The 25,064-nt window shown below is 40.0% G+C and overlaps 1 protein-coding gene across 6 annotated transcripts in view; it reads right to left on the reverse strand.

Moving 5' to 3' along the window:
* The window catches only part of tjp1a (tight junction protein 1a), a 100,810-nt gene that overhangs the window by 72,863 nt on the left and 2,883 nt on the right, over positions 1-25,064 (reverse strand). For all 6 annotated transcript variants that reach the window (XM_075457432.1, XM_075457504.1, XM_075457658.1 and 3 more), the window contains exon 2: positions 8,322-8,535. In XM_075457432.1, coding sequence (XP_075313547.1) covers positions 8,322-8,535 — 214 coding nt within the window. The remainder of the gene's footprint in view (positions 1-8,321; positions 8,536-25,064) is intronic.

A 25,064-nucleotide genomic window follows, 5' to 3' on the forward strand; every position in this document is an offset into this window, starting at 1 on the left:
TCCGTCAGATGCGTTCTATAGAACCATGAAAAGACCCGACCTCAGAGAAGGAGCTAAAATGGTTATAGGAACTGAGGGAGAAAGCCCCGAGTTCCTGTATGTCCGAATGCGGGAAAAAACGGCCCTGTTCCTTAAAAGGTTATAGGAACTGCCAAAGGTTCCTACAGTCCGAATGCGGCTAATCTTTTGTGCTGTTCCAGTTCCTAGTTCCTTGTTTCCATTCTGGTCAGTCTAGTCGATTGAAGTTTTACTCAGCGTTTTGATTTAGTTTTCACTGTTTTAGTTTTATGACTTTCCGGCTTTGCCTTTGTTAAAAAAACAAATAGTTTATTTACATTTGTGCCTCCTGGCTCTCTGTGTCTGCACCTAGGTCCTCATTCTTCGCCACCTTCCGCACATGACAGCGAGTTAACTTATTACTAGTATTGTGGATTACCAGACTATTCATAAAAAACTGCACAACACTACAACATTTATGATAAAATAACTTTCTCTTGCGCAAATAAAGTGCTCCAGGTATGATTAAAACTTTTAAAAATAAACATAAAAAATAACAGCCGCTCCCTGTGCACTCCGCGCACAGTAGTGGTGACATCTCATATTTATCCAACATGCAGGAACGCTTCTTCGGATTCTTTATCATGGTTGTAATAAGGTGTCGTTTGCGTTTTAACAACATGTGCAGTGCACAACGAAGAGTTAAGCATCTTTTTTTTTTTTTAAACACTGAACAACTAGACTGGAAATGCATTGCTGATATCTTTCAATTCTTCCCAGTCAAAATACCCCTCTTTAAGATATCCATGATGACATTTCTGCAACCCCACCGATCACTGCAGATATCCAAAAGCTTAATCCGATGACAAATGATGTTCCTTTTTTCAGTTTCAGTTATCCACAATTGCATTCTTGATTTATAGAGCTAACATCGAGTTTCATTTCAAATACCCAGATTGAAAAAAAACACCTCATAAATCCATAATGTCATTTTGAATATTCATATTTACACTGTGACGAATGAAAAGTGTAATTATCAATATCCACTATTAGGACAAGTTGAAATGCTTTAGATATCTACATCTAGAGTACAGTTTCGAATCAAGTGTGTGTTCAATGGCATGTCTGTTTTCTATTTTCTGATTTTGATGTGTTCAGGACATTTTTGGGCAGCAGATGTGTCGCTGATCAGATTTCCAATCACTAATAACAGGAAGCAGGGCTGGACTACACAGATCACCGATCAGAAGGTGTGTTTACAGCCTTTCACTTCATGTCACTTTATTATTTAAAGCAAAGATTGTGTGTTAAACTTTGAATTCAGATATAAGAAGGGACAGCTTAAGGTTAAAACTTTTACAGAAGAAATAAAAATAAATGTTTCCTCGTGTGCTGCTCTGTTTTTGTCATTTAGAATTTTAGTTTAGAATTTTGTTATTTTGTACGGATAGAAATGGATTGTTATGCTCGTCTTCTGCCTGGGAAACTTAAGTGCTGTCACCACATTGAGACTGACAAAACAAAGATATTTGATCCCGGCACTCGTTTTAGAAACAATGCAGCATCTTCCTGCAGAGCTCTGGAACGTAGCTATTGTGAAATAATCCATAAACACGGTTTCATTTCTACAATCTGCTGCTTTTCTTATCTTTACCATTCTACTTCTCTTGCAAGGGCCAAGTTCAAATTCTGAGCTTGTAACCCCAAAAAGTCTTGCTTTGTGTCTCTTAAACCAATTTGTTACTTTTCACTAGTAATATAGTAGTACCAACTGATGTATTAATTGTAAGTAAAATAAACTACATGTATTTGTCCCAATAGTTTAAATGAGTTTAGTGTCCATTTATGGTTGGCTGAGAAATGGAACAACACATTCTCTTTGCAGCAGAATGAGTGATTTCTCTGATGTGATACAATATATTTATCATTTTCCACAAACTTTAAACATAACACTGCATCTGATGACAGGTCAAGTGAGAAGTATTTGTGAACTCTTTATAATTCAATGTTCAAAGCTGAGAAGCCCTGAGTCCTGGCATCCACTGCACTGGTCGAAAATGTTGTTTTCTGTTGTATGGCACGACTAAAACAACTCTTTTCTGCTTTGCTTTCTACTGCAGACAGTTCCCCCTGAACACGGACAGGATGAGCTGCTCATCATCTCTATGCTGTGTGTGTGAAGCTGTGTTGACAGACAGGGTACAAAACTTCCCTTTTGTTTGTGTTTAGAGTGTCTACATAATATCCGTGTCTTGTGGTTTGCAAACTTAATCCACAGATTTGTAACCTGTGCGTACAGACTTTTTTGAGAATATAGGAGAAACAAAAAAGTGCGCCACAGTGCGTAGGGATTCAGCGCTGCAGCTGAAACGTTGTTGTTACTCACGCAGGTGAGGATTTCTGCCGAACTATCCGTGGTCTGCAGTGAAGCTCAGCTCTTTAAAACTTCAGCTGACGATTTACTAAAAAGTCTCTGAACATGCACAGACAAAAAAAAAAAAATTTCACAACAAAACAAAGTAAAGTTGAGTCCACTTGTGCCATCACATGTGATGGAAAAGCCTCATAGGCACTCCCTGACAGCAGCAGCCTCCCTCGGCAGGTCGGCGTGCGTCCCCCCCCCCCCCTCTCCCCCTCAGCCCACAGGACCCAAAGGATCCGCTGCCAATGTCCCAGTGTCAGACAGCAAAGGACACCCCCAGAGGTCCCCTGTCCATGTCTGAATGGGTCAGAGCCACCCTATCCATGTATATTCTGTAAAGGAAAAAGAGGTACTTTTTTCTACCACTATCATCACATGAAAATTAGAATTAGAATTCTGATTCAGATGCCAATCTTTAAGTTGTATAGGCAGGACTCACAGTGGGATTACAGCACTGGGCAGATGTCCTACATGCTGCCTCTGTAAACCAACCACGGACAGTATCTGAGATGGATGACAGACTGCATCACAGGCTCCAAAGCAGGGAGCATGAGTCAAAGGTCACAGCTGAGACTGACAAGGGGTCTACACCATGAAATATCATTTTCCACTTACGTTTATTCAGAGTTTTACATCATTCTTTGCTATTTTCACTTTATTTTAGGGTAATACAACACGCAGTTTCTAAGTAAACTGTTTTTGATAGTTGTCTCATAACCGACATTGAATTGTAATCATGCAGGTGCCCCCTCATATTAGCACAAAGCAATCAACTAAAACAATGATTTAATACAGGTATAACCTGCAGACGTTGCACGCTGATATATAAATCTGACAAAGTTTACTTGGTCTCAAGGGGCATTTCAGGAAAGCTGAAAACACACCAGACTTAAAGGATATCTCCTAAACAAATGGGCAAAAAGAGCAAAGCTGTGGTCTAAAACAATAATAACTAATAACTCTGCAGCCCAGACACCTCACCGCTTTAAAAGTTTGGCCTTACAGCCCAACACACAGACAAAAGCTTTTTATACTCACCATGTATTGACTTAAGTTGTACAATTTATGACCAGGCTTTGCTCTGCCAGCATCAACGATATCTGTATCTATATGTATCGATTACACTTTTTTTAATACATATTGACATATGCTTATGTCCAAAGCCATGTAATCGTCCCAAGTCAGGTGGTGGACAAATTCAGCCGTTTTTGGCTGATATGTCGTTATTTCCCACACTGATGATGAGTATGATGATCCCAGCTTAGTGCTACTATGGATTTAACATTTTTCTCAGAGATAACCTCTACTGCACAGTACATGTGCACATGTGTAACCATTGAGGTGCCACACGAGTTTCATTGGCCCGAGTATTTGTATCTTTGAGAACAAGGGATGAAGAGACTGAGTTATAAGGTGTCTGAGGAGCCTCCTGTCTTTCCAGGGAAAATATATTCATCTAATCGGAACATCCTGCACTTTGCTGTCAAGCCATTCTGTGCTCAGTCATAAAATCCATCCATGTCATAACCTCCACTCCTCCCTCACATTTATCACTGTAATTTCTCTTTTCAACTCTCTCTGTCAGGTTGTGTTTTGAGGGTTTGCCATCTCTGGATTATCATCCAAAAAAATACGGGCAGAGTTTTGAGAAGTCTGTCTCATAATGAAGGAAAAGTTGTGCTTTAAATTGAACTGAATTTCAGCATAAAGACAACCTGAAACATCAGATTCCGTGCGTATCGCAGAAGGTAAAATGGATCAAGGCAACCCAGTTGGGAAAATGAGACAAACACACTATACTTATACATTTATAAAAGGGAGGACAAGAGATGAAAAGGAGTTTCAGGAGTTGGAGGTGAGTGAACTCTTGGCAGCTTTGGTGGTTTTGTAGAGACAATAAGCTCCACTTCTCTCACGCTCCTCTGTGCCATAAAGCAATGTGAGAGATAGCGTGAGAGTCTGTGCTCTGTCGTCTTTGTCTGGTTCTGGCGTACTCATTCAACTCACTCTGGGGGTACTGGTGGGCCCTCGCAGCCTGGTGCAGATTGTAAAACTTGCATCACACAGGCCTTGGACACAAGCTGACATGGGCACCATGAATTGGCTTTAATGGTGAACATATGAACATTAAAGGCAGACTATTCAACAAGTGATCAGGAAACAAAAGACAGTCTGTGGCCAGTCATCAAACAAATCATTACTCACTGTCTTACAGCAGTTGTGTACTGAAGCATTTGTAAAAAACATCTCTTCCTTATTTGAAAAATTTGCCCCATTGTATCACAATGCAGATTTCTAATGGTCACCTATTATGGTATTCTTCTTCAAAAATGCTTAGGCCTATTAAATCTTATACAATATGTAACAAAGCACTGTATGGCCCAGGCTGCAGGGAAAAGAAATCCCCAAAACTAAAGCTGAGTTTCATTTGAAACCTTTTTTCCATGCATTTGTATCAACTTCCTTGGACAGACTGAGTGACAAATAAAAAGTCAAAGCGAAGCTAAATCTGGTGGGACGTCAGAGGGATCTGACTGAAAAAACTGTACGCTCTCTGCTCAACGATTCAGTGTATCAAATCACGCTTTATGACAAAAGGCATGTGCTCACACATCTAACCACTGAATACGCGAGCAGGAATCAATCCTTTATTCTGCACACTGGCAGCCACTTTACATTAGAAGACAAATAGAGGAGCTATTGATGTGCAGTGGATAAATAATAGGGAGAGTTTCCAGGGTTTAACCACAGACTTTTCAGATTTTTTTTCTTTTTTTCAACCTCCAATGAGCTGTTTTTCATCACACCAAAATAGCTGCAAGTGAAAGAAAGATAGCACTCCTTCATGAGGCAAATCACTTCCTCCATCTATTATTCATGCTTCAAACTTTCACTCATGGCCATGTTGTGATGGTCCACAGCAGGGCAGGAGGACGGAAGCTAATGTATTTGTGCGACACGCCCCGAGCAGCCGATACTGATGCACTCGGTCGGTGGGATGAAATGGATACCGAGGCCTTTTTTTAGTCTGCATCTTTGATGGAAACCGAGGGATGCAATTGAGAATCTGGACTTTGGTGTCATATGAAAACTTTGACCTGATCTGAACATTGTATGGAGTGAAGCATGTTGCATATGCACTGAGATTCACCGCTATTGTATGTTTTTGGCTGGATAAGAGAAATACTGAGGATCTGTCTTCTGAAGGGAGCTTCAAAGTTTTGCAGAAGACGGTTTTGAAGACTATCGCTGCTCACTTCAACTCTGCCCAACTAACGACTGAAATACTTGCAGTCATCACCTCAGTGTATGTTATGAAATTTGTCAGCAGATCAGGAAATGTAGGGCATGTAACACGAGGGAGACGGTGAGAAAGATTTCCTTTGATTGCTCAAGTCTTTTTATGTGAACAAAACAACTATATTTATCTACTTTTAAAGCACAGTGAAGTGTTGCAATTTAAAACTGCTTGGGAGTGAATATTCTAGTAGTTGGCTGTTGACTTCGAGGGCCATAATGACCACTGTTCCCCTTTGGATGTTGGTTGGTTAATGGACCTAATTTCCCTTAAAGCTTTTAGAATTATCATTAGTGGGACACACAGGCCATTGAGCTCTGTTTCTAACGAACACAATGATGACCCTGAACCTAAAGAAACTAAATCTGAATATTCTAATTTTACAATTACTGCAACCATACTTGTTGTGTAGTAAAAATCTGTTAAAATAAAAGCAAAATGAACTGAATATGGCCTCTGATTGTATGGTGTAATAATAGTTAAGCCTTTTTAAATAAAATCCCCACTTATGAATTAAATGTATTCATTAAAAGGAAAAAGTTCAATTATTTATTGAACTATTTCAACTGACCTAAATGTGTAGATTATTTAATATATTCATGACCTACTTACATACACATTTTTAATCACTGGTTAACTGATTTGAAATGAAATTCCACACGAATCTAGTGTTTAAAGTCATCAGCCATTCTTCTTAACACTCATTCTTCATGACTAAATAAGCAAAAGGTAAAGGTTGAGCAATCAAAAATCTAAATTTAGGACTCTGTAGCTGTGGACTGATGAGACTGGATCGATGCCAGCAACAGAACATTTTTATTGGCAGAAATAAAAAATACGTATGATGTTACCGCTTTCCGAACGAGCCTCCTTTAATACTTTAAGACTAGTCATAGACCTCTTATGTAAAATAATCCAAATGTTCACGTGCATGTGCTTTTAGGGGTCTTTAATATTTCGGCATAATTCAACCTACAAGTCTTGAGTTTAATTTCTAAAGTGGAAAATTCTTAACATATCCGTGAAGTAAGAAAATAAATGAAAATAAACAAATAAGAAGTAAAGATTTTCCATCCTCCGATAAATCTTTCAGTCATATTTTTGTCCCCAGTGACAGTGTTGCTACAGTTAGATGCTATAGCCCTGAGTCCTACAGGTTTTCCTTTTGGAGGACCACATAGCAGCAGTCACATTCAAACTTTTATCCTCTATCTTCCCCTATAGCTTCAGCACAACCTACCTCCTCTCTTACTTCAAACATGTTTGCAAGGTAAGAAAAAAACGACTTCAGATTTCTGAAATATGGCTCACAGCAAAGTACAATGCAGCAGAGCACTGAAAGTTGTTTTAAAAATCTATGAGATATATTTGGCCTCTGTTTAAAAATTAGAACCTGACGTTAAGCTTCATGCCAGCAGTCGATCAAACTGACAAACTCAGTGTGTGTGTCTCCGTTCAGAGAGGCTCTGCTGTGTCACCTCAGAGCACGTCGCAGACTGTCACCTCCACCCTGCCACTTCCTCTGCCCACTTCACCTTCATGATCAATAATGGATTAACTTGTGTGAACTGCAAATGTTGCCTTACTGAAACGTAATCTTTAACGGGGCCCACCCCTTGCCTAGATGTAAATAACAACCTGGCAACTCTCAATTAAGGCCAACAGAAGACCCACAACAAGCGTGCAAAAATGTGAACACGTACACAATGTAGACTGTCAACCTGGATAGGAAGGACGGGGGCAGACGAGGAGACATCCCACTGCGAACATTTATTAAAGGAGACATCTACAGGGGGTCAAGACATAAAGAAAGTGGTAGGGGGTGGATACACAGCAGTGCTGTGTAGATAGAGGACGATTTATCCCCATTTCCACTCTGGTGACATAAAAAACAGCCGCACCAAGCATGCATTAGCAGCAAGATTGGCATGCTTTTACATCATAAACTGTTGGTTGTTTTCCCAAATACCACACAGCCCACATTAATCAGAAACCCACACACACACACATGTGCACAAGTGCTCATGAGCTAACCAGTGGGCCAAACGCAGTTCTCAGCTCATTGGACAATCCCAGAGTTGGGAAGGGTTTTCAGATCCGAGCAGCTTATCCAATCATTTATCAGATTAATTCTTTTCATGAGAATAAACCAGTCATAGACAGAGACATATAGAAAGTGTTAAACTGTGCTCATCTCACAACCAAAGAAATATTACATAACCAAAAGCCACCCTGTGTGTGTGTGTGTGTGTGTGTGTGTGCATATGACCGCATTACTGCTGTAGCTTGTGTAAATATTAAATCTGAATGAAACCGCAAGGCTAAAAAAGAAAAAAAAAGAAAGACAGAAAGTGTTTTGACTTTTTGTCTGCACAGAAACCACAGTAACTATAATTCAGTAAATATAATCACAGCTTATATTCAACACAAGACTGTAAAACATTCCTGAACAACCCGATCCACGAATGATATCATTTTAATTCTGAGGAAATTCTGAGGAATTTGGCAAACTGAAAATGTAAATAAATGTAAAAAAAAAAAAAAAGAACAAGCTTGATTTCTGTATCTGTTCATGTGAAGCTGTTGTGAAACAGTGAGTCTTACGTTGGAGTCGAGCAGGTCAAGGCTGTCCAGGCTCTTGCTGCGGTGAATCCGGCCCTTTATGCGACGCAGAGAGGGTTTACCCTGGCTCAGAGGCAACGAGAGGGTGGATGTGGCAGGCAGTGCCAGAGCTACAGCACCACCGGTAGCACCTAAGGGCGCATCAGAGCACCCGGCAGCACCTGAGGTCGACGCCTCTCCATCTGGCGGGGTCACCCTGCAACCGACAAAAGACACAGAGATGCTGTAAACGATGACGCGTGCAAAAAAGAGAAAGCGATTTCCTCAGAAATGCCGACATTGACACAAATCTTCGGCGCAGTCCTACTTTCAGTGCATGATGTCATGCCCGTGAATTCTGGTAAACCATTTACACTATTGTGAAGATTTCCAGGTTTCCTCCTTTACCTAAACCCCTTACTGATAATCTTTTACTCAAGGGAGCTGATGATAATCAGGCTATTTAAAGCTGTGCTAATCAGGATGAAAAAAAAATCTAAACAATTGCTCTGTTTTGCTCATCAATGCCTGTTTTTGGCAGTAAGGGCCTAATAAACCCAATGCTGGCGAGTTAGCTGGTGAACAGAGGGAAATATTTAGCAGCTAAAAAGCAATATTTTCTCCTCAGGAGTTAGTGGAGACCGCAACCCACAAACCACAAGACCCAAAGCATGGGCTGCCAACGTCCTGGTAACCAGACACCAGAGAACACCCCCCAGATGTCTTGTACCCCTGTCCTGATGGGTCAGAGCGGTTTGAGGGGGGCTAAAGGGGGCTCATTTATCATCATACAGGTGGTTATAATCCTGTGGTTACAATCCAAGACCTCTGGGCGTATCTTAAAATCTTGTGAGCTTGTGGGCTCCACAACACGACATACCCACACCCAACAGAGTTTGCGATACAAGACGATTTCTCCAAGTAACAACCCAAACTACACACAGTGCTCGCAGGCACCGCTTCTTATCTCAGGAAAACATGAAAACGCCTTCAGGATTAAAGTAGCATAAGGATTCTCTCGCCGTCTTTACTTTTTAAAGGACATCTTTTCCTGTTGGCTGTAGCTGTATTCAAGCAAGTGTGAATAATTGGGCTGAATGTCAGCGGGTAGCCTGCAGATGGAGACTGGGTATGGAGCATTTGTTTCCCATTATACAGCCACAGTGAAGCTGCTTTGCAAGGAAGAAAGGGATTAATAGAGCAGGAGAATGACATAGAGTTTACAATCCAGCCAGATGTGGATCAAATTAAAAATAAAAATCTTTTCATACACACACACATACACATACATACATATAATCTTACTCATAATCCAAAGCCAAATCATCGAAAAACTGTAAAAAAAAACAAATGTCTTCTCTCATTTCTGTTTTCACGCTGAACATGTCCAAATACTCGTCTATCTCATCAGGTCTGAATGCACTAATGGACACGATATACACAACAACGCGTGTGCGGGATGAATACGTACAGACATAGAAGAGCTGAAAAAACATCTGGAATCACAACACCCCACTTCTTCACTGGTTTTCACTCTTTAACACCCTCATAAAACACGTTTGGGTGAAGAAAACTCACTCCACGTAGCTCTTTGTGTGCTGAGAAATTCTTTTGAAATTTAGAAAATGATTAGCTAATTAATCAGGAAGATGGTGTGTAGATTATCGATGAGTAATCAACTGGTTTCAGCCCAAGCCAGCTCATCTCTGCAACAAATTCATACCCATAGGAGATGGGATAGTTGTTACTCTTCAGTTGTATCATGACAGCATATCAAAAGTCATCAATCAAATGGCTGCACCAAAGAATTAGACAGTGTTAGAGCTGACAACACATGACAGTCATAAGAGGAAAAACTGCTGACATCTTGTCAGTATAACACACTCAGAGGTATCTGCTGCTCTAACGAAAACTGGATTTTAAAACAATCGATTTGCTGAATTCTGCATGCGACTAGCTCATCGAAGAATATGTCAATGCATGCTAAGGTTTCTAAAGGCCACATTAACACGCAACTGAATATGACTCTCAATCTCAGATCATTTCAGTGTAACTGAAATTTTAACCAGTAAAGAAATGGGGTCATCCAGTGAAAGCAAGCAGCAGCAACATAGAAACAGGACATAGTTGACAGATCCTCTTACTGGTTACATCTACGTAGCTGCTCTTAATGAACTTAATGTCACTTCAGACCCGGTCAGCAGTGAAATGAGAAATAATCCACAAAGTACATGAAGGTGCAGGTGTTAGCATTGACTGGTGTCTCTTCTATCAAATTTCACCTAACAGACACCGTTAATATTTTCTTCCAAACTAGATCGTTTTCACATCGTTTCTTATCGGCACCCTGGCGTTACGAGGCCTTAATCCTTCCTGTGTTCCTACCTGTTCCAGTATTGTCACAACATGTACGGTAAGCACTTTCCACCTCTGTCAATACATGCTGCATTGGCTTTAATGTCCGGTGAAGGGTATGGATTTCAAAATGTGTCTATTGATAGAGGGTTCAATAAAAACAATGGATAGACTTTTTTTTTTTAGCTGCAACCTGACATTTAGCCAGTGACATCTGAAGGGATACTCACTAGTTATTTGGGGGGCAGGTTTATAATAGCATAGCAGAGCTGAGGTCATACATTAATCTTTTAAAAAAAAAGAAAAAAGGTTTTCTCATACTGTGCTCTGTCTCTTGTCAGATTCATTTAAGCATCTGTCTCTGTAATATGCAAAATTAAGTCCAGAGTGAGAACTGATATATTAACAGCTAAAAGGAACTAAATATGACTCGTCAATGCCTGAACACACGTGCAGACACTTTTTATTAGTTTCAAATCTCAGCCCGTGGGAACACGATTAAAGCTAATGTTAACATTAGCCACAATGGCTGCAAGACAGGCTAACATGAAGGATTCTGCTACTGTTGGAAGAACACTGCTACTGAAATAAAAGTAATCCACTTCAGTTCCTCAGAAGCTGGCAGAGTTCACTCTGGCAGCTAACAATAGAACATTTGGAGTGCTTTGATCATGGCTGAGAGATTTTGCAGTAAGTAAAGGCAGCTTTAGCTACAGTAGGAAAAATGGCAGACAGGGAGCCGGCTGTCAGTTTCAACCAGCTTTGTTTGAGGGCGTGCCAGAGCAGCCACTAGCCAGGAACTGTAACAATGGCTGGACTTAAAACAATTTCAAGCAATTAAGAAACACTGTTTTCTGTGAATTGCCTTTGGTGTGAGCTTTTGTGTTTGTAACCAAGTAGACCTTTTTCTGGACAAAAAAAGCACTTTAAGTCACTTCATGGTTACCATGCAATCCAAACGTTATATTTTTTGCAGTTACTCTGTTTTTGATGCGAAAAAATAGGCAATCAAACAAGAAAAAACTCAAAGCATACAGCAGAATACGTCTCACAAAAGAGAAGCTCTGTTTTCTATCTATTTGTATAATCCATAATAAACTATTTGATTTAAGTGAGTATCACTGTTATTTTCACGTTAAAATGTGTGAACAGTTGTGTGAAATGGGAATTGCACATCTTTAAAATACTTAAATAATAAAATAATAAAAATATAATAATATTTATATATATTTATATAATATTTATTTATATTATACTTAAAAAATAAAGTAAATATATAATTTTTTTTCCATGCATCACTACCCTGTGTAACGTAAAGTTGAAAAAAAGGTAAACAGGAAAACCGAGAGATCACCAAAGAAATTTAATCTCAGTTAATGCTTAATGAAGTTGTCATTAAGCATTGACCAAATTATAGGTCAAGTTTTGATTTCAGTTCTTCAGCTTTTAAACATAAATGAAAACATTTAAGTTCGATATGGAAAAAAAAGGTAATTCATCATAAAACATTTTCAGTGTAGTTTCATTCTGGCACATTTATCAGCAAACACATGACCACTGATGGTCTTCTGACAATATTTTAGTGTATTTTTTTAAAAGTTATCATGAATGCATGTTCAGACCTTTAGTCAGTGTTCAGGACTGCTACATAAACACGTTTAGTGCTTTTTCGTCCCATGTCCTCTACTGTGACCTGTCGCTGCTGCATTTGTGTATTCACCCACAGCACAGCCAGGACATTCATTTAGAGTCAGGTGGAGCCTGGTTTCTCTCCTGTCACTGTAATCCCAGTGTTACTTTTACAAGTGGATTTCATTCACACAACCAGCGGCAGCTTACGGAGCTGAGTGGCTCCAGCAACTCGGTTTCTAGGAAGGAGCAGTGCTGGACTATATCTGTGAGCAGACTGACAACCTGTAGCTCGTTCTGCTAATCCTACACTAATACATAGCATCATAGATGACAAACAGAGGATCCAGACTGTCTGGCTCAAGTATTCAGTCAGCGCTTCCATGACACCATGGCGTTGATTTACTGTCCCGGACGAATTTGCATGTGGCTGAAAATCAGAAATAGTGCCTATGGTGACGGAAAGTTTTGCAGGTGACATCCTAAAATTGTGCAGACCAACAAACATAGACCCACCCAGCTCATTCCTATAGTGACCGAAGCAGTCTACCAGGAGCAGTGGAAATGAGAGCATATTAGCCTGTTGTGGTTATTAACATGAACCTGATTATCTGTTCAGGATATTTATTTATTTATTTATTTATGCCCTGTTTGGTCAGATAAAACTGTTTACTGGGTCTAATTTGATGAGTAAACTCTTCCGTGACTATCATAAGACTTTATTCGTCAGTTTAACTACATTCAAACATGTTATTCATCTGTTTACGGTTAGGAATCAGACAGCAAGCGAGGAAGGTTATCAACGCCTTCAGATTTCGCTGGCTCACAGACACAGACTGTTCCTACACAACTTAGTTGTGCACACAGGTGTTACGTAGAAGTAGCTGAACACGTGTTCTACTCTTGGAAAGCTGAGATTCTTGTGACTTGATTGATCTGAAGCATTTAATGACCAGGGTGGGCACAGTCACCGATCAAAATGAAAAATGACCAGACTGAGGTAACAACCTTATAAAGCCTCCTGGTTATGCACTGAACAATACTTTACTGACAAAAAGTGTCTTTTTTCATTGATAAAGGACCCCACGATCAAGTGTTAAGGAGACTTTTAGCCCCCAGTAAAATCTTTCTTCAATATATCTTACATATCTGGTTGGCATGTCAACGATCTTGATAAAGGTAATTTTAAGGTCTTGATAAAGGTAATTTTAAGGTCTTGATAAAGGTAAGGTAATTTTCAATTTTAAGCGACCTTGGGTTACTTGAAAGGCGCTATATAAAACCAAGTCATTATTATTATTATTATTAAAGTCATTTCAGAATAAAGCCTGGGTCATTAGCTTTTTATTGACACCTGACTTGAGACTATAGGGTTGAACATCATGGCCACTTGGATGGAGCTTAAAAGCGTTTTTGTTACGACATCTATCAAAGAGTTTCTTTTTTGACTAGCTGAGAGATTCCAGTCCAAAAAAAGAAAAAGAGTCTCTGCAATTCTGCTTCTACATATCTCAGGTTTGATGTCATAATTTACATACGGTATTTTGTATTTCTTTTGTGAAAAAAATTGCACTTATTCAAATGACTTTTTATTCGAGAAGGCTCTTGCATAGCGCTTTACGTACCACCACTGCTGTGTGTTCGTCTGAAGCTGAATGAAATCTCTACAAGTAGTTATGGCTTCATACTGCTCCCTACTTGTTGAAGGTAAACATAAATGTAAATGGTGTCGAATAAAGGTAACACTGTTAAGAACATTACTAGTTATATTAGTTAAATAGCTCCGAGATGGAGATGTGGTAGGGAAACTACGTTTTGTAGACATGGATTAAACATGATTAAATCGCACTTTTCATGGGATTGTTAAGTGTGAAACCATAGACAGATGTGCCACAGTGTCAGAGAAGTGAGGTTCGGAGTTGGGAAATGTTTTCAAGGTGCCGTTACAGGACACCAATTCAGCAGTCCTACATCCACAACTCAGAAAAAAAAGAAAAGTCACTGACTTTGAGTTTTCCGCATAAATGATATGAACAAATATTGGAACTATTTGGAGCACCAGAAACAGCACAAGTATGACTTCCCACTTGCTGCTGGCCTATGAATGATTTATCAAAAGCAACGCTGCAGGATTTCACAGGGAAACATTGAGCCATGCAAGCCAGTGGATTAACTACAGTCTGGCTCTCTTTGCAGTGTGAAGCTGGTTTCGCTTTTGGCTACCTCTGTAGGAACATGGAGAAACTCACACACAGGCTGGAGTGCACTCACAAAGCGAACCCCTTCAGTGCAAACAGATAGTGCCGTCATCTTACAGCACCAAAGCAGAAGTAACAAGCCACATCAGGCACAAACTGTGGTAAGAGGTGAAAGTCATGAATATTACATGAGATTACAGCCAAAAATAGAGAGTCTCCTCCCTGCCCTGCAATAAGAGATCACTGATGAAGCTCAGCATATTACCTCATCCAAGAGTCACAGCAACGAGTCGCAAAAGATTGTAAGACACGGGCACATCTGAACCACACAACTTTTTCATATGTTTCAATTTGTATTAGATATAAAAACCTATAAAACTTTGAGAACATCTTTCAGCTGACGTGAAGGAGCTCCCAGGAAAAGGCGATCGCGTGGTAGAGCAAAACACGTTTTACGTTTCAGAGCATCTACTGTGAGGATTTGATCATAGCAAGAAAAAGCTATCCGGATGTCTTCTTTTAGAAGTTAAATAAGACGTGCTCTGATGACTTAAAACCCTCTTTTTTTTTTTTTTAATGGTTTCAGACAGTGAGCTGTTTGAGCAGCTGCCCCACAGCAGACAGCAGAAGGAGTGCGGCTGCTGCACTTGTGAACACGCAACATGTCGGTATCTTCACTTATGACAAGCTAAACTGAAACTTTTCTCTCGCACCTCCCCGTGTCACCATGGCAACCACAACCAGAGAGGGAGAACTGATTTAAGCGGTTTTCCCCTTTCTGAATTCTTCCCCCTGCGGAGACGATATTCGAGCAACATTGGCTTCATAGTTTGATGATCTGCTCGGGGACAATCGTCAACATTTATGATCAGAAGAAAAAAATGTTCTTCATCAATCACGTCAGATCGCTTGCCTTTTGCTTTGTCTGGCAAAGTGATGAGATTATGCAACTTGAATGGCAGCAGCCTGTGTGCAGTGGCAGGATTAAGAGTGGCCAGAATTCACAGCATCCTGCTGCTGAGTCAAAACACTGAACAATAACCAAGTAGGGGCAATGGCAGCAACTGACAGCAATGAAAGCACTTTAAGATAGAAGAAGAATCAGTATTATGTTATTACATAAGAGACCAAGAATAATGTGAAAATGGGGTTTAAAAATACAAAAAACATCGGTGCCCATAGCAACTACTACTGAAACTAAGAGCATGCTTTATATCTATTTACTCCTAATACGTCAGTTTTAAAGTGTTTTTCTCTTTAAGCTCGAGTGTGTGGCGTTTACATGTCAACAAACATCGGTTAAATTCAAGCCGTCAGTCAAAAGACTTCTTCTTTAGGAATAGGTAATAGGTAATAGGTTTTGCAGGTATATCTAAGTTTCAATTCTGGTGTCTGTGGTGACATTCCCGCTCTGGCACAACAGCAGCAATATGTTTTACATTAGCCAGACGAGAAGAGGGGAACAACCTTAGCAACGCAGACATAACATGCAACAACAACAACAGGGAGTATGGCAAAGCATAATGTGGCCGATATCCAAGAAGGGTTATTGGTGCTTCAGATAAAAAATTGTAATTCCACTCAAAGTATTTTAGCGATATAGCTCCATGCGTCGTCTCCAAGCACTTGAAACAAAGTGAAAAAACAAATCCAATGGGATCCACTATCATTCAGTTAGAATCCAATTCAAACCACTTTATTCTAATCTAATCCAAATCACTCAAATTCATTATCGTTGACTTCATATAATGCCAATTCATAAATACATAGATAGATAAAATAAAAATTGTCTCGCTAAGGAAACCAAGAAATTGCACTGAATCTTCAGTGGAGAAGAGAAAGAAAGAAACTCAAAGTAGGGATTCATAGAAAGATTTAGGCAAGTTCAAAGAAGAAAGGGGTCGACAGGAAGGAGAAGCATGGATTAGTGTCGCTTTTACGTGCATCAGTGCTTAAGTGGTTACTCTTACAGCCAGAAGGGGGAGACAAAAGTTCTCCAATGCAGTTTTTTGATACCATCAGTGGCAGCATTTGTTGTTCTTCAGGTTGTTGAACATAGTTCTTTATGACTTTATGACAAGTGTGGCTCAATGTGATGCTGCAACATGACTCTAGTGAGCACCAGACATCTTTGTGGGGATTTTGGTGGTGAACTAGAATCAAAACATGTCACGAGCCAAAAAACGATTTGCGCAGATCCGTTTCTGCCGTAAACCAAAAAAAAAATGCTATCACTCAACCAGCCTTCCCTTTGGGCCTTAAAGGGGAGGAATTGGTGGGTCTACCGGACATCCTCTTCAAGATGGCTGATATGGTGACGGATTTTCAGATGAAGAGATTCTTTTGTCTTTGTTAGAACGGCAGGGAGAAAGCAGGTGTTTTCATCACATCATGACACAGCAAAGCTCCAGTTGTCATGTACTCTCATTCACACAAATACACACACACACACACACACACACACACACACACACTGTGCATATGATCCAATCACAGACTTCCTGTCAAATCCTTTAATAACAAGAAAAACGTCTTGCAATGTTTCATCTTTACTTGCTTTTTATATCATGTTCAACAACAACAGACCATCTTATCAGACCAAAACATTAAACAGAGCCCTGGGATGCCTTTCCATCGTGGGATATGTCTTTGTTCATATCTTCCAGCTCATCGGGCAACAGTGCTGTATCCAAAATAGCTACACTGACTTTGCTTATTTCCATTTATATCCATAGATCGTTTGAAACAAGCTTTTACACAGTCAGTATGTTTTACTCTCCATGCAAACACATATATTTATCAGGGGCTCTATGGGTCAGATGGGAAACTAAAAGTTAGACCAAGAAGACAAAGGAGTAAAGACTAAAAGAGACAGGTGAACAAAGCATGAAGGAACATGATGCCAAGAGGCACAGGAGTATAAAAATGAACTGAGAGACAGAAGGAGAGTGACTAAAATACAAAGGGACAAAGGACAGAGGTACATTCTCAGTGTATGGCTCAGAGGTCGCTCTGACTGCTTTGTATTGCCTGACTGTTCAGCTGGAAGTGATGGCCGTCGATGAACATGCATCATTTTGCTCCTGGTGACCCTCTTACTTGAGGGGACAAGCGGTGACAAGAGATACATGACACATCCTATGTGATCTAGATAACCCCACTAAACCTCCCAAACAGACGAATGGAACAGATGACTAAAATGTTGGACGGCTAAAAAGGTCCTTGAAAAAGTCTGGAGAGAAATAAAAGAAAGAAACACATGTCAAGTACAGTCATTCACGATATGGAGTCTGAAAGCCCTTTGCAAAGCCACCTGGGTAAAGGAGGGCGGGACAGACAATCTCTGTTGAGATCAAGACTCTGATTAGGCCAGAAAAGCCTGACAGATGGACAGACCAGATTAGGCATATAGACATGCATCAAACAAGACTGGACAACGGTCATGTAAGTGTCGTCTGTCCCCCGTCGAGAAAAGGGTAACAGGCAGGTCAACGGCTGGCAACCTCAGAGCATGTCAAGCACCCATGCATGTGCAGAAAACTGCTGGAACACAAGTTGCACAAAAAGCTAAAGGTAGTGAGCTGTACTTGAGGCTGCAAAATAATCCAATTCATAGGAATGAAATTTGAAAAGAAAACATGGCTGCCAGATATTAGTGATTCCTCCATTTTTTCCAAAATGGCTGATGATTCTAGTCTAATTTCTTGGCATTTATACAATATTTAAAAAGTCACATGCATGATTATGCATGTTTAGGCTACATAGGGTATGTTAATTTACATACATACATACCAAATTAACAGTGAACCTTTCTCTGAGACTAACCAAACCATAGAGAAGTATAACTGACAAAGGCAATTTCCACAAAGACCCCCATCCTAAAATAAACCCTCTCAAATCTCAGAGAAGACAGAGAATCAATCTAAAGTATGTATGACATATGTATGATAAATTTAGTCAAATAAAGCTACCCGTTCCTCAGTCAGCTTCAGTCTCTCTGAAATGGGGACTAATCACTGAGGATGCTACAGTGGCTAAAGGACACACATCAAACTTTTATGGTCACAACATCAAGGGCTTTCAGATACCCTCCGTTGCTTTATGCTAATGTAATGTCAAAAATGTCAATTGCATAACATTGCAAAATATGAATGCTGACAGACAGATGAAGAAGTGTCAAGCACAGGAAAAGAAGAGATAAAACTGGGATTTCTGTCAGGGAGTGGTGTGTCCCCTCTGTGTCCTTCTTTGTTTGTGGGACGGCAGTGATGGATTCCATCTCGTCGGCCCCCAGTGAGCCATGGTGACAGTCAAGAGCAGCAGAGGCCGAGAACGTGCGACTCACAGATTCTAGAAGTCAGTGCTGTCTGTCTCGAGACACAGAGTCTCTGATAGGACTCTGTTAGCATGACTGCCACCATGAGGCTCTTCAAACAGCAATTACGAGACCTGTATTTATACTTCAAGTTATATGAACGAACGTTGATCTCTGCAACCTCTCGGGGTTTTAAATCACAGGTCGCTTCATTATCAAAATAGTAGAAAGAAGAAACACACAAAAAAAAACTTGAAAAGCTCAAGAGTTAATTTGCAATGAACCAAAACAGGGAGACAGAGGTAATTCTGTTTGGTATGTGAACAAGGTATTCTTCTCAACTAATCTACATATCAGAATGGTACCAGCTACTTGAGTGTGAGTTTTGATAATTTACTCAGTTAGTAAGAGTACAAACATGCCTAAAGGAAAGAAAACTTCGTCATGGAATATCTGCTAAAAGATTAATAGGGAACCATAACTACTATTTGATTGGCCTGGCAGAGTTGCACAAGATTTTAATAAAAAGATTCAGATTGTTTTCGCCATTTAGTTAAGCAAAGATTATGTAAAAAGTTATGTTTTTCTCACCGGTTATCAGCAAATAAATTAGGCCTAAAAAGTTTTCACAACAAGGCATAACCCATTGGCAAACAAACTCAGAGAGACACCAACACATCTACCCTTGCATGCACATGAAATTAAACACGCAACAACTAACACAAATAATACAAACCCACAGGATGCTCGGAGAGTGGGAGGGGGTAAGGGGGTGAGCCATGAGTCAATAAACCCTGTGTAATCTGTTCTCTTTAGTGGCATAAACCATCTGAGAGGAGATTACAGCCGTTCTGCCAAAGTAAGAACATGCGAGGTCCTAATGGACAGAAAAAACTGAATACAAAATGAAAACACAAACACATGTGTGCACCTTCACACTAACTCAGCGGTCGCTGGTGAGTGCCAGTCGTGTTCCAGGACGAACACAACACGGTTTATTTTTCTTTCAGTGGGAGAGATACTGAGAGAAACAGTTTTTCTTGCAGGTTTTTCAGAAAAATACTGATTATTGTGACAAGCCCAACCCAGACTTGGGCTCCTGCTGAGGTAACCAAGCAAGGCCTTGTCAGTTTGTGTGAGATTACGCATCATGGACTCCATGAGTGGGACTGGAAGAGTGGAGAGGATAAGACGGGTGTTTTAGAGTGTGTGCGTTTGTGTGTTCTTCTGACGAGTGGGGAGGGAGGACTTGTGGACTGGCAAATCGGACAACAGTGTGTGTGTGTGTGTGTGTGTGTGTGTGTGTGTGGGAAGGGGGGGTATGTTTGGGCAAAGAAGGAAGAAGAGACGCTGACTTAATGCATCATTAAGCAGGTGGACAAAAACACCAGGCGGAGCTGTCACTGTCGAGGGAAGGAGAGTAGACATCTGGTACACAATTCAGGAAGATACACCCACGGATTGGGAAGAGTCACGACCAATTTCAAAACATAGGTCATCAGGCTAATTATTATTTATGGTTGATCTCTTACTAATTACAGAGCACTGGCTGTCTCAAATTACGGGATTTATTCCACCCTTATGGTTGCCTTTAAATGATGTTTTGATATTTGTTCATCGTCTTCATCTGTCAATTGAAAGACTAAGACAATAATCAGATTACCCTATGTTAAGATTTTAATTGCATCGAGTATTAATCTATCAATAAGGCTCGACTCGCCATTGAAAAATAGATTTTTGAATTCCAGTTAAATCAGTGAAAACGCCACCCTCAAATGAATAAAAGCACACAGATCCACACTCAGAAGATATTGCTGTTATCTTATACAATATGGTGAACGTAACCACTGATTATTCATTCCGAGTGCAGTATCATTTATGTATCGAAAGCAAGAAACGAAGCATTTATATATAGCAAAGCAAATTAGAGTGAATTATTCTGTGATTGTTTATTATCGTCAGTGCAATGAGCTGCTCTTTCAAAAAGATGAATGGATGGATGGAGATTTTTAATCAAGGGGGACGAGTGTTTTAGCAGATCATAACACCATCTGGCGCCCATCCACTTCCTCATCTCTACTCCTAATGTCTCCGTCTGCTCTGTCTCATTGTTTCCTCTAAGGAACAACTACATCATCTCCCATTGTCTGAGTGTAATCGAGGGGCGTTCTGAAATCATCTTGGTCCAACAGCAAAAGTCCATTTCGGCAACACATAGATCACTGTCAAACTTATCCTTATGGGATTAGTGGGAGGAATACAAATGGCATAAGGAATACGTTCATCTGTTCAATTTAAAAGCTTTCGAGATCGAGCAACGTTTGCTTTTGAACTTGCATGAGCACAATAATACTTGTAGAAAGTGCTGTTTTCACACAGTCTGGATACACAGTACTTAACTATTTTATCAAATAACAATGAGTCATTTTCTTTAAATGCTTGGTCTTGTTTTAACTGTTGCTATTTTTCATGGAAGTGAACTTTTTGAAAAGACCATATCAAAAGATAGTATATGCCTGGATCACTGATGGACATTTAGCAAAAGTGAGAACAAATAAGTGTTAATACGACAAAAAAAAAGAGTTTGAAATGCACGACAACATGTTCAAAAGCATGTAAACATGTTAGTCTGACCGAAACTGTAAAAACACACTTAGATAAGGTGGTTCAGGTTACTCCTGCATTTATACACCCACCTAGATTTAAAAAGGCCCAGGCACTCCGTACGTGCCCCAAAGTTCCAACTTTTTGTAAAACATTGAATTGTAAGTGTATATGAGAACAGCCGAATTCCGAATAAAGCTGCCCGCATTCACAGTTTTCTCTTTCTTTTGCCAAAAGCGTCTGAAATTGTGACCGAAAATCGTCTCATGAAGTCTACATATCGTAGTTGCTTCTGACTCTCGCTCTGCTCTAACATGGCTGCACCACCATCTGACAAAATCACCATTCAAGTAAATCAAAGACGTCTGTGCAGTGCATTCAGATATACTCACATGTACGATGATCTCCAACAGAGAAAGTTAGAAGTGGAAGAAGTGAAAGAACATCTTAAAGGTTTATTTCACTTGCAGCACTTGGGGCATTGCACCATTGGACATTCTGAGGTTGATACCTCGATTCTGCTCCCGTGCATGGATACTGTTATAAAGGCTCCGGACTGGCCAAGTTGAGCTGCTACTGTACTTAAGTGTACATATAAACATACTGACGGTCTATAATGTGAAGTCCTAGATACATTTTTCTCAACTCCATATGTGGGCTCTTGGCTACTAACCAACTTTGGACAGTGAAAAATGAAAATACTTGTGTTTCCACTTTTACAGGCAAAAGACATTGAGTGGAACCATACTTTTGAACGTTTGGATGTGATCGTCACCATGAGGAGTGGGGTCTAAGTTTGTGTGCCAAGCCTGCGCTCACCCTCGCCGTGTACGCACACGCTGAGAAACTGCACAACGGCATTCTGAAAAGGCAGCAGCAGCCAAAACGGAGTCTGAAATACCGGCTGACCAGAGCCGCAACTCCAGTAATCACACAACGCCAGCTGTGTTTATAAGGTTGGTGCTGCAGTTGAGGTCTGGGCTAAGCACATTGAGTTGCCTGTGGTATGAAATACGCTATATAAATAAAGATTGATTGATTGATACAGTGAAGAAACTGCATGTAAATGAAGCCGTTTCTTTGAGGTAATAATAAAAAAATGTGTTGATAAATATGAAGACAAACGAATAGATCTTAAAATCCCTCCAGTATTTCCACTCCCATTTGCTCATGTTACATCAAACAACCTGTGTAAACTTTTTATTACTTCAATTGTTTTGTTATCACTGACATTATCCGAAATGAAATCTTGCGAATTTCTCACTGTCTCATGTGGAGAATGTGAACAGCAACCCCATCTGTTACCTGGGCTTCCCACCATAGTTACCTGGCTGTTTTTGCTTTGCATTTCCAGCACATTGCAATCTATATTTTTCGATTGTGTAAGTGCACTTTGTGGAAATTAAAAAAAATAAATAAAAATCTTTAAAAGTTAAAGTGGACATGACATGATCATTTCCAGTCATTTTATTCTGAAACTCAAGTACTTCTAGATCAGCTTCGCACACTTCCTAACAATGGTAATAATTTCAGAACGAGGAAGAGCTCTCTGTAAGAGTCCTCCTGAGAACGAGACAATTTGGCCTAAATATCTTCAGACTGGTCGAATTTCTGGAGGCTTGCTTGGTAGGTTGGGGAGAGGATAATGGCGAGTGGTGAACGAGCACTACTCCAGCTGCAAGTCAGGAGGCTACTTCAACTCCTAAATTACGGAAAACTTTGAAAAAATATGCTACGTTTTCAAGCATAACAACGCCTCAAATCCAGCCATACCTGTTCGAGCCAAAATTGGGTCCAGATTATGAAAGTGAGCAGCATGACAAACTGTCATAACAAAGATTGCAGAAAGCAACTTTGTTTTGGATTTATGCTTATTATCTGCATTAGCGCAACTTTACGGTTTATGACATCTTTCAACTTCACACCATGTTTATATTCTTCTGTGTGAAAGAAACGCCGCGTTTCTGAGCAACTGTAGAAGCAACAAATGGATATTTTTGGTTATCCAGTAAACAAATGTATTAACACAAAGTACTGTTAGCCCACTAAGCTGCTTTTTCAGTCTGTGTACCCATACTGTTTGTACAAAAATAAGTTATTACGCCTACTGCCAACACAACAGAGACATTTGAATCTGTTTCACTCACTGCTTGAGAGTCAGACGCATGCCCTTTCAGTGTTGGTGACCATACAAGGTAATCCGGGAACTTTGATGTGTCAGTGGGCAGGTGTGGGAAAAAGTTTTGCAAGCGAGTTTAAGACTACTGGATGAAATATGTTCCTTCAAGATAAAAATACTAAAAACACGTGAATACTACTTTTCTTTTAACTCTGGGTGATGTTAAAGGTGTTGATATATTGTTTAACATGGAAAACAAGCCTGAAAACACTGTCACGGGCCTTGTAAGGATTAGTTTTGCAGTGGCTGGGTGTAAGATCAGCAGGTCAGTGTTTTTTTTAATTTGCAGTGACAGATAAGTTTAGCACTTGTTTGTGTCGAGTAGAAGTGGATGAAGATGAACTTTTAGATGTTGGTCCTACAGCATGAACATAAAAAAAAAACTGTTTTGATGGTTGGTTTTCAGGGTCCTTGCATACAAATGGCAACAAGTGGGATCGTCAAACCTGTAAACAAAGTTACGAGCCCCAATTAACACAAAATTCAAGATGGCATGACATAAACTTCACATTGTCTGTTAAGTAAGTTAGTTACTTGTGTGCATGCAAAGTCAACTGTTCCCAGACTCTAAAATCACTCTGAAATAAGAATCGAATGGCATGCAAGAGACTGGAAGGGTTGATTCCAAGAGTCACGCACTGCTGATGCACTCTGGCTCAGCTTCCCACCGCTAAAGTGGCTGTCGGACACGATACAATAATCCCGTTTCAATAGCCGTGTCCCCTCCCCCCACCATGATGTGATGGTCCCAGACATTCAACCGTGCCTCTCTCAAGGGAGACGTGTCAAACCGAGGCACCTCTGTGTCATATGTAATGCTTTTGACAGCAGTCACACACGAGGAGAGAACCTAGCCAACTCTTGCATGACATAATTCAGTTAAAGGTACAAAGCCATTTGTTGCAACATGTCTGATATATGACGGACCTCCAAATCATCAGCTGGATATCAGTACAAAAAAAAAAATAATAATAATTGTTTGTCCTCTCTTTATCACCATGATTGTGCCATCTAATGCATGTGGATTAGAGAAGAACTAAAGTGTATCTAGTAACAAGATCCTATAATTAGTCCTAACGCTGCTCAGCTGAGTCATCTCATTTAAATTTTCCTTTTCTTATTAATGAGGCTCCTGACAATGATGGAGAAACATACATAACAGTTTACCTTATTGTGACAAACACTGTGATGTCATACACTTGATCAAAGCATATCACATGGCATCCCGTTCAAAAGCCTGTGTCGCTTTGTCAAGGGCACAATTATGTATATATTAATATCAGCATCTTTCTTATCCTTTGAGATCTCATTAAACATCATCTCAAACATTTGGTGTGCAGCTTCTCAAATGCAAAGATTTTCGAAATATAAAGATTTTTCAGGGGACACAGCTAAATATTTTTATGATGTCTTAATTGACAGTTGATGTACATGCTCCACTCGGGGGTTACAGAGTGAAGGGACAA

This window comes from Odontesthes bonariensis, chromosome 1 (genome assembly GCF_027942865.1).
Source record: "Odontesthes bonariensis isolate fOdoBon6 chromosome 1, fOdoBon6.hap1, whole genome shotgun sequence".
NCBI lineage: Eukaryota > Metazoa > Chordata > Actinopteri > Atheriniformes > Atherinopsidae > Odontesthes > Odontesthes bonariensis.